The following is a 10775-nucleotide window of genomic DNA, read 5'->3' on the forward strand; positions in this document are numbered from 1 at the left end:
GGAGGATTTTAATTTTTCAAAATGCAAACAACGTGTATTTTAGTGGAGAATATGTAGAAATTCTAACAATATTGCAAAAGTTGTTCCTTGATACCGTAAAGTGAGAAAACCCACTAAAACTGGTCCAATTTTCAAACGGCCATAACTCCTACAATAGTAAAGGTATCTCATTGACATTTTTTTTCTGAAGCTGTGCCCATGGGTACCTACAAAAAAGTAATAAACAACTTTTCTGTAGAGCGTCAAACAAATTTATTAAAAATGAGACAAAATTTTTAAGTAAAATCGACGAGGAAGAAAAAAAAATTAATTTTAAAATTAAAAGGGAGGTGCAGAAATTTTTCGGGGAAATAAAATTTCAAATCGTTCTGGAATAATTATTTTCGGTTGCGGGGGTCAATTATAATTATTTTTGATCATTAGACATACCTTTGAAATCCTACCCACTTTCTAGAAAAAAATTCACTACGGGCGGATCTATAAACGTTAATAACTTTTTTAACGAAGCTTCCATCAACAAATTGGTATTCTTGATTTTCGTCTTATTTTTGCCTCTAGAATCTCTCATTAAAATTTTTCCCAAGGGTGGCCGAACACCCTATATAATTTTCATTCTCGTTTCAACAATTCATTATCATGTGTGGAAAGAGTAAAGAAATAAATGTGGAAGTTAGAAAAATTATTATTTTTCATTGAAAAATGGATAATCTATTAGAGAAATTGCAAAAATTGTTTGTAAAAGTTATTCTACAGTGTGATACATTATAAAATGATACACAGAAGAAGGATAAGCGGAAAATAAAACACACGCGGAGTTGGATCAAGAAGCTGAGTGATACTGTTAAGCACGGCAGTATTAGTTATTAAAGAGTAGGTAAACTATAGATTATTACGAATACAATGGAGAAACTAATAAAATAAATTTAGATATTTTAAAAAGGAATTTAAAGCAAAGTGTTGAAAAGATGGGAATCTTATACGTCTTCCACTTTTCCCAAGATAACAACCCCAAGCATAAATCGAGTGTAATACAGGAATGGCTGTTATACAATTGTTCTAAAATAATGAAAACTTCAGTCCCCTGACCAAGGTGGTATGGAATCTGTTAGATGTTGAAATACATAAACACTCAAACAAATAAAGCTGAACTACAAAACAGATTGCAAGAGAAATGGCGAAATATTGTTTAGTCTATAGCAATAATTGTTTAGAAACAATAGTGAAAGAATATTAATTTTCTTGAAATAGTAATTAATACAAAATATGCGAATAATTTTGTGACGTTAAAACGAATAAAAGTTTGTTATAACTCGTTTTTCGGCAATTATAAATCTAAAGTTTTGAGTTTTTTTTACAATTTTGTTATATTGAACTGTAAATTATGTATATCCAAATAGAAAAGTTTTTAAAAACCTTTTGTTGTCTCATTATTTCAATCATCTTTACCGCATTATCGACTAAACAAATAATTTTATGACTCACTGTACATAAAATTAGGTATTAAAGGTTAAAAGGGAAAGAAAATTACTTAGTTACCGATATAAAAATAAAAATACTTTTAATAGTTTTGTAAACACAAAATGCATTAGAATTAATAAAATATACTGCAACTACAGAAATTATGGGAAAATGTTACTAATAGATTTATGACTGGTTTACCAGAACAGATTAATATGCATAAGTATTGATTATTTAACACAATCTTTAACTAAGAATTAAACTATCATTTTGTTAATGCTTAGTGTACGAGTATATAATCAATTGATTATAAGTATTGAACTATATGAATAAATTAAACGGAGGTAATCTTGATGTTAAACGCTCAAGCGTCCAGACGATTGCAACAATCTACGCAAAAAAGTCGAGTAGCAACCAGGTTGCATTTCTGGTTTCATATTAAAAAATGATTTATCGTAACACTCGTTGATACGTTTCATCAAAAAAGAAGCGCGATCACGCTGCTCGACACTCAAATCATTAATAAGCTACATGAAAATATGTAAATTCAAAGTTCTATACATTTAAAGATATAATTTGTCCATTTTTTGTGTTAAGGAATAAAGCAAAAATTTTGTAGTAGTGTCTACTATCAATTGTAGTTCGCAAAAAAATGATATAAATTCAAATATTCTCGATATAACACTTGATGTTATACGAAGATAGAGTAATTTTATTCATTTATTATAGACATTTTTAATCGTGTTTCAATAGTTATATTAAGAGCAAAAAATTAATAAAATTCTTACTGTATTATTTTGATTTAAGTAAAAATACAGATATCAAATATGTTTCTTACAGTGTCTTTTGAAATGCTAGTTAATTTTGTTATCGTATCGTGATCCAAAAATATATTCCTACATTAACGATGACAGTATATCTAATTAAATATTTTCAATCAGTTTCTTTTTACCTCATAAATGTAACACGAGCTAAATTACATAAGACTAGAAATTAAAATATGGTTGAACTTGGTGGTACAATATCTTATAATTGAAATTCCGTATTTGGAATAGAAAACACGATAAGAAGTAAATGACTTTCTTCTTCAAATCACGAATTTCACCATTTCTGAAATTCCTCTTCAAAGGAACTTATATTTTCAATGCAGTTAGAAAAAGCATAATGAAACAATTCAACCATACTATACATTATACAATTTTATTGGAGAATATAGGAACAAATGTATTTAAAATTGTATTTGAAAGAAAAAGCGCAAACTTGAGTGTATTCAAAGTATTGACTATTTCATTACTTTGAATACACAATTATTATTTTTTAAATTATTTCTGAACGCATTGAGTGCAGTACATATCTTATGACTTTAGTACACAGGGTGTTCGGCAACCCTTGGGAAAAATTTTAATGGGAGATTCTAGAGTCCAAAATAAGACGAAAATCAAGAATACCAATTTGTTGATGGAAGCTTCGTTAAAAAAGTTATTAACGTTTATAGATCCGCCCGTAGTGAATTTTTTTCTAGAAAGTGGGTAGGATTTCAAAGGTATGTCTAATGATCAAAAATAATTATAATTGACCCCCGCAACCGAAAATAATTATTCCAGAACGATTTGAAATTTTATTTCCCCGAAAAATTTCTGCACCTCCCTTTTAATTTTAAAATTAATTTTTTTTTCTTCCTCGTCGATTTTACTTAAAAATTTTGTCTCATTTTTAATAAATTTGTTTGACGCTCTACAGAAAAGTTGTTTATTACTTTTTTGTAGGTACCCATGGGCACAGCTTCAGAAAAAAAATGTCAATGAGATACCTTTACTATTGTAGGAGTTATGGCCGTTTGAAAATTGGACCAGTTTTAGTGGGTTTTCTCACTTTACGGTATCAAGGAACAACTTTTGCAATATTGTTAGAATTTCTACATATTCTCCACTAAAATACACGTTGTTTGCATTTTGAAAAATTAAAATCCTCCAATCTGTTCTGGAGTTACGATGTTTTAAAAGTTACGCATGAAATTTCAGGGTAACATTTTTGGCCAGAAATTATATTTACGGTAAGGAATTATTGTCTCGAAAACGCGTAGGAATTTGGGGGTATGTCTATTCACTAAAAATGCTTGTAATTGACCCCTGTAACTAAATATAATTTTTTTAGTATGATTTCAAATTTTTTAATTTCGTCAAAAATTTTAAATCCTACTCGAATTTTTTTCTTGAAAATGAGTAGCATTTCAGAGGTATGTCTATTCACCAAGAATGTTTGTAATTGACCCCTGTAACTAAATATAATTTTTTTAGTATGATTTCAAATTTTTTAATTTCGTCTAAAAATTTCAGTACCTATTTCAATTTTTTTCTCGAAAGTAGGTAGGATTTCAAGGGTGTATGTATTCACCAAAAATGATTGTAATTGTGCCCCGCAATCAAATATAATTTTTTCACAATGATTTGAAATTTTTTAATTTAATTTTTTAATAAATTTGTAATGAAGTCTCAGTCAAGAAATTGACATTCTTGATTTTCGTCTTATTTTGGCCTCTAGAATCTCCCATTGAAATTTTTCCCAGGTGTGACCGAACACCCTATATAACTGTATGAATCAATTACATTCTGTATTATAAACTTCGTTGAAAACGATGAAAAAATTACGGGGATGTCTTAACGCACCAGGAAGATTTAATACAATCAATGCCCCCTTGTAAACGTATTAAATAAAACAGTATTTCAATTGTTCAAGTTGTGTTAACTTATAACATATAATATTTTGAAAAGAATGACTAAAATTGTATTTTTATAATCATAAATCGTTTCATTATACGTCACAGCCGACTCCAGTAAGTACTAGTCATACTGAACGAAAAACAGTAAAACCACCAGAGTCTAATTTTGCACTTGATAAAAAGAGTACGCAACATTTATGAGTCTGTCTATCCAGTACAAAATCGGATTCTTGCTGCTTCACTACCTTTCATTCAGCATGACTCGTACTAAAGTCGACTGTGCTAGTCATCCTTTGCAGCAAAAGAATTAAACACGTTTTGCTTCCAAAATTTGTCAATAAAACTATGCAACGTGCATATGGTTCAACTAGTCTCATTATGCACAATCCATTTGCATACAAAATACGTATTTCTTTTTAAAAAATTTAAATGCTCTTTGAGTCTCAAAAACTGTAACCTTGAGAAAAATTTATATTGAATATTTTTTCCTCGTTTTTAACATTCCTTCGTATTGTCAAACACAGTAAAGCCAGTTTTAAATAGTTCAATCTGTAACTAAATCGTAAATTTATCAGCAATTAATATATGTTTCTAGAATACTAAAGTTCGACAGGTGAAAGTATCGACTGGGAGACTATCCACCAATTGCTTTGTTGAGAAGAACTCTCCCAAGCACTCGATAAAAGCAACGACAAGACCGAGACAGTAGAAATTCTCGTTCCTGAAACCTCTTTTCTTAGCTAGTCGATTCTTTCATTTACCAGATCACAATTCTTCCAATAATTCAACAATTAATATTGTATTGTAAATATGTTTCGCACTTATTTTATAAATTTACGTAATAAAATTAGGAAAAGTACCAGTTACATGACATTTTTTTTACATACAATAGTTTTAATTAATAAAAATGATTTCTTTTTTGTAACCCAAAATATTTTCTATTATTTTTTTACTCTTCAATTCATTAATAAAAGAATAACGGAGTTTTAATATTATAGTAAAAAAACGTGTTACAGTTTTTAATCATGCAATCGCATTGATATTTTTATATGAAAATGATTATTACACAGAACAAGATGTTACGCGTAAAGACCATATATGTGAAATTTGTTCAGTTATCGCACAATTGTACACAATTAGTAGTACGGCGCGATACCATAAATAGTAGTTCTCTTTGCACTACCGTGTATTGTCGAATGAAGTATTTATTTTGCAAACGTTACGTAAATAACGTAATTATTGCATGTATCTACATTTTGTTGTTTATTATATAATGCTCGTTGAAACTGTATTTAAAACGCATACTGTAATAAATGTGACAGAAGTTTAATCTACAAATAAAATAAAGCAATGCATTTGCATACTTTTTTCAGTTCTGTTGTAAGAATAGATAACATTTGTCGATATATTGATATATTTGATTATATAATTCTACAGTATTGTAAATTGTGCTTTACACAAGTAATTTTAGAATTTTCCACGGAAACTTCCACGGCCACGGTAGGATCTTCCTCCCGAATGTTTTCCTCTGTACACGTGTTGTTTTATCAAAGGGCTTGATCTACCTCTTGATAACTTTCCTCTTCCATGCCAATCTGTTCCTCTTTGGAATGTTTGCTCTAATTCAATTTCTTCTGCAGAATCGTCTAACATCATTGGACTTTCACCACGACTAACATCGCTTCTACTTTCATGGAAATCATCACGTTCGTTGAGAGAATGCCTGTAATTGGGCGAGTATCTCTCATGAACATAATGATCCCGTAAAGATCCTTTGTGGCTAGAAAAGTTATCTCTATTTCTTATAGGAGATCCTAATTTTAAATTCCTCGAATTATGATCTAAAGAAGATACGGAATCTACACGATGTTCGCGATCATCGGTTCGTCTAGGAGGCGATACCGTTCTATTCCAAGTTCTTTTTTGAGAAGAATTGCTTAAACTCCACCTTAAATCATCGGCTTCTCGAAATTTAGGCGTATAATCAAAAGTTTCACGCATATTCCAATCTAAACGATCCATAATAGGTCTTTTCTCTTCCTTAGTAACGTGTTGTAAATCTTGAGGATAAACTTGTACTTCAAAATCTACCATAATAACGCTCGCTTGAACAAATTTCGTGTTTGTTTCTACTTCGTCGGTTTGACAGATTTTTTGATGCGTTTGTACATTATGTTTTATCGGCGAAAGATGCTGTCCTTCTTCTTCCTCCCAATATATCTTGCATTTGCTTCTTTGTAAAAGTATGGAATTTGACGAGTATATATCCTGTTCATTTTGTACTTTTTCCTTTTTTGGATTGTAAAAAAATCGTCCTTTCATCTTTAAACGGGGATCTTCGGTAGGAAGTTCACGCAGAGCATGTTCACAGTGGCGTAATATTTCAGGTTTGAATCCTATTACGAAGACAAAATATAAGTTTACGTAGAGTTGATATAATGTTAATATACATAATTTTTTAAATATCATATTTCTAGTAATTTGAAATGAAAACATTGTCGAGAATGTACGTTTCGACGTTATTTCCTTGCGATGTAACGTAATAAAAATAACTTTTGAACTCGAAATAATTAAAATGTTCTTACCTGGATATAAGACTGGTAAATTAGCTGAATCTAAAAATATATATATATACATATATATAATAAAATTAAAGAAAGACCGTAATACGTAAACACGAATTTTACAAGTAACTAAGTAAGAAAATGCTTTCCTCGCACCTTTTGTGGAAACAGATGCTTCCAACAGACTGGATAAACTCGTCTTTTCAAACTGCTGTAAGATCAATTCATAAAAAAGATATTAATTTCTTTTACATAGGAATAAACACTTATCTGCAAATTTTGCGAATAACGCACATAAAATTATTATTCGTTAATTGTAGTAGATATTTTCTGTTTCCATAATGTAGAGTAAAATATGTAAGTATATGTACAAAAAGAAAAAAAACACTTTGTTACAATGTATAATACAATTACTTTTGTATCAGAGATGACTGGTGGTTCAGGTGTCTTTAGTCGTTCTTCTTGGGAAGCATGATATCCGTTATAGGAATCTCTGAAACGTTCCCTGTAGTTTTGAGATGTTTTGTCCTTAGATTTATTTGTAAACTCGAAATTTTGAATCGGCGACTGTTGAGTAGAAGGAATACCATGCGATGAACTGTACGTTGTTTGTGCATGTTCCATGGACCCTGTGGCAGGTTCAGGTTGTGGCGAAGAAATTGGCGCAGGTAGAAGCGGTGGTCGATGTGCAGGTTGAATTGAACTAGTATTCGATTGATTGTACATTACTGGGCCAGAAACATATTCAGTTTGAGGTAATGGATGCAACGGTACAGAATCAAAATTCATCGACTGAGATGAATTTTCAAAATTCATAAATGGCGGTGGCCCGCCAGGAGTCGTTACGTTTGATGGCATCGGCGGTGGTAATCCAGACTGGTGTATATAAGGTGGCATTGGTATTGGTGGTCTAGATTCTGCTTCTTGTTGATACACAACAGTATTCATCAATGGTGGTATCCCCTCCATCGGTGGAGGAGGTGCATATCCAGTGTTTATATGCGATGTTACTATAGCTTCATTTCTTAATTGTCTTGTAAGTTCATTAATGAAAGGTGACCTTTTCCTTGTGCGACGTTCTATCGACCTACTCCGAGTTCGACTCCGACGTCGAGGACTGTAGCGTCTATTAATCGGTGAACGGCTGGCTTTTCTTCTAATGCGTTCCATACTCCGACTTCGTTGCCGATCTCGTGATCGACTTCTTCGGCTTAACAATTTAAAATTCGAGTTAAAATACTCCACTATATTAAACTAACAATTTGTTACATCTATTGTTACAATTTAATCAAAATATAAAATTCGTATCGTACTTGGATTTTAAAAACATTATTTTTTTTATGTCTACAACAAAAGTAAAAAGAAACATAATATACGTATAAAAATATTGTTCTCACCGTTCGTGTATATTTGTACGTCTTCTATGTCGTTCAGCGCTCCATCTTCTATCTGTACTTGTTCTTCGTTCCCAACTTCTAATCGGACTTCTTCGTCTTTCTGGACTGAATGCAAAAGGACTTCTGCGGACACAATTAAATCTTGGGCTTCTTCTTTTTTCTGGACTAAATCTTAACGGACTTCGATGTCTTTCGATACTCATCTTGAAAGGACTTCTGCACCGTTCTGGACTTAATATTAATGGAGATTTTCGTCGAGAGTTCAGAGAATTTAATCTAACTCTATCGGGAGTTCTACGACGTAACGAATTTCCTCCTTGACGTTCTAAACTTCTACGTCGTTCTCGACTTCTACGGATATGCATCTGCGCTTGTTCTAAATTCTGTTTCTCTGCTATACTTTGAATAGCTTCAGCCTCTGTACCCGGTGGTACAACATTGTCAGAATCTAACAAATGCTTAATAGCTTTTTCCTTTTCTGCTAAAAGTTTACTTTCATTATCTCTTTTTGTACGTATTTTATCCCTCTCTATATCTTTTGTACTTTTAGAAGGATCTCGACGTACTTCTTCGTGTTTCTTCTCTTCTTTTTTTGGTCTTTCACGATTGTAAGATCCTTTGCGGTCACGACGGTGTCTATCCCTATAAGTAGGCTTGCGATCATTCTTTCCTATCACTAATTATTTAAGGCAAAGGATGTAAAAACTTTTAAATGTATTCAACAAAGACGTAATATTGACCAGAGTTTCAATATGTAAGTAATGTATAAACTGATTCTAATTTACAAAATTCTAATATTATAATAACATTATATAACAAGTTTGTTTCAACTGTATAATAAATAATAATAACATGAAAATTATTCTACATTATTGATGCTACCTAGAAGGACGCTTCTGTTCTTGTTCCTTGCCATGAGAAGTTTTTAAATCGACTTCCCGGCTTTTTTCTTCATCACCTTCCCATGCATCAACAACGTCCAGACCTTCCATGAAATCTTCATCGTCAAGAAATTCTTGCAGCTCTTCATCCGGTATGTCCTTTAAACCTTCAATCGCACGCTGTACGTCTTCGTTTGTACTTTTCAATGTGGACTCTTTTTTATCGACACTCTGTTTTTGACAGACCTGATCTGTCGATTCATTTTGCACATTATTCTTGACACTTGAATCTTTCATTTTTTTGGACATATCACTCATTTTTCTGAAAGATTAACTAAACTGCTGAATTAATTAAAGAACCGACATTCAGTTCTGTATTTTATTCTTTTTTATGAGGAAATAATTTTATATTAAGTATTTAATAAAACTAATTTTTTTATTCGTAAAATGAAATAAAGTTTGAACTTTGAAAATCATAGAAATGATTTAAAAAATGAATTTTAATCGAATATACTATTCTGATAAATGATTCACTTTATCGAGTACACATAATTTCTTATTGTAGGTTATATACTTAATAAAATTATAAGTATTTTTAATAACTTTAAATCTCAAAAAATAAACACACCTCTTAACCTTTCGATGGAATACACAAAATTGATATAAACACTTTCATTACGTAACTCGTACTATCTTTATTTAGAATCGAAATAATTTAAAAAATTCTGTACTTTTTCATTTTTTAAATAACGCTTACAATACTTTCTCTTTAAAAACTGAAATTAGTTGTTTGTCAAGTAGATTGATCTAATGAATAACGTACGCGTTTATTGTTAATAATACTTAATATAATTAAGTACACAACATATGACATCAATGATAGTTGCAATGTATATCGACGATAATATTAGTAAATAACAACTAACTTGATTCTTTCTAAATTCTATTATGTAGAAATATTTGAATCCGTGAAGTCCGGAACTCGAAAAGTCAACATGTACCTACTCCGCCATATTAGTTACTAACAGATTTCAGATATAGTATAAAACAAGGACATGCTCCTATGTACTTTCGTACAAAAACAAACAGATACAAAACAATTCAACATTACATCGTTTAGGCAGAATTGTTTAAATTAATATTGTCATTGATTTAATGTTTAATCAAATTAGTTTTACATTAATAACCAAGGCAAGTTTAGATAGTTCCATCACGCTCGTTGCTTGTACTAGGGCGCAGTGTCGCCAGATTTGGCATAATTGGGTGCATTGACGGCGACGCTAGTAACGACGAACTTCCTTTGGTGTTTAACGGAGTGGTGGGGAAAACAGACACACACTACTGCACGGGCCGCGTGTACATGGGCTCGACACTTCGTGCAACTTCGGGAAGTTAAGAAAGAAGGCGAGTGTGAGCCTTTCCTTCTCGCTCTTACAACAACTGAAATCCGACCATGTGACAATTGGCATACGATTTCAAGTCTCGACTGTCGAGCATTTTTACTTTCCGATCTACATACAGGGTGTTCAGCCACCTTTGGGAAAAATTTTAATGGACGACTTTAGAGGCCAAAATAATACGAAAATCAAGAATACCAAGTTGATTGAGGTCTCGTTAAAAAGTTAATAACGCTTAAAGCTCCGCCTATAGAACGGTAATCTGCGAACAGCTGCGTACGCGCGATAGTAATTCTCACTCACAAAACTGTAAGGCTGTTGATATGCCACATGCTACAGGCGGAACTATAAACGTTAAT

The 10775-nt window shown here is 31.6% G+C and overlaps 1 protein-coding gene across 5 annotated transcripts; it reads right to left on the reverse strand.

Moving 5' to 3' along the window:
* Window positions 1-5255: 5255 nt before the first annotated feature.
* On the reverse strand, window positions 5256-10031 carry LOC122403569 (serine/arginine repetitive matrix protein 2-like). 5 transcript variants are annotated; one of them, XM_043407163.1, is made up of 7 exons: window positions 9946-10031; window positions 9021-9353; window positions 8139-8780; window positions 7156-7951; window positions 6898-6952; window positions 6763-6792; window positions 5256-6573 (listed from the first exon to the last, which is right to left on the reverse strand). In XM_043407163.1, the coding sequence occupies exons 2-7, from the start codon at window positions 9335-9337 to the stop codon at window positions 5645-5647; spliced, it is 2769 nt and encodes a 922-aa protein (XP_043263098.1). In that variant the 5' UTR covers window positions 9338-9353; window positions 9946-10031; the 3' UTR covers window positions 5256-5644. The 5 variants fall into 5 exon arrangements, with proteins under 5 accessions (XP_043263098.1, XP_043263099.1, XP_043263096.1 ...); XM_043407164.1 differs by having other exon boundaries at window positions 9021-9341; window positions 9946-9981; XM_043407161.1 differs by lacking the exon at window positions 9946-10031 and adding an exon at window positions 9648-9789.
* Window positions 10032-10775: the final 744 nt, after the last annotated feature.

Source organism: Colletes gigas, unplaced genomic scaffold (assembly GCF_013123115.1).
Source record: "Colletes gigas isolate AHSC1104 unplaced genomic scaffold, ASM1312311v1 Colletes_gigas_Sc00062, whole genome shotgun sequence".
NCBI lineage: Eukaryota > Metazoa > Arthropoda > Insecta > Hymenoptera > Colletidae > Colletes > Colletes gigas.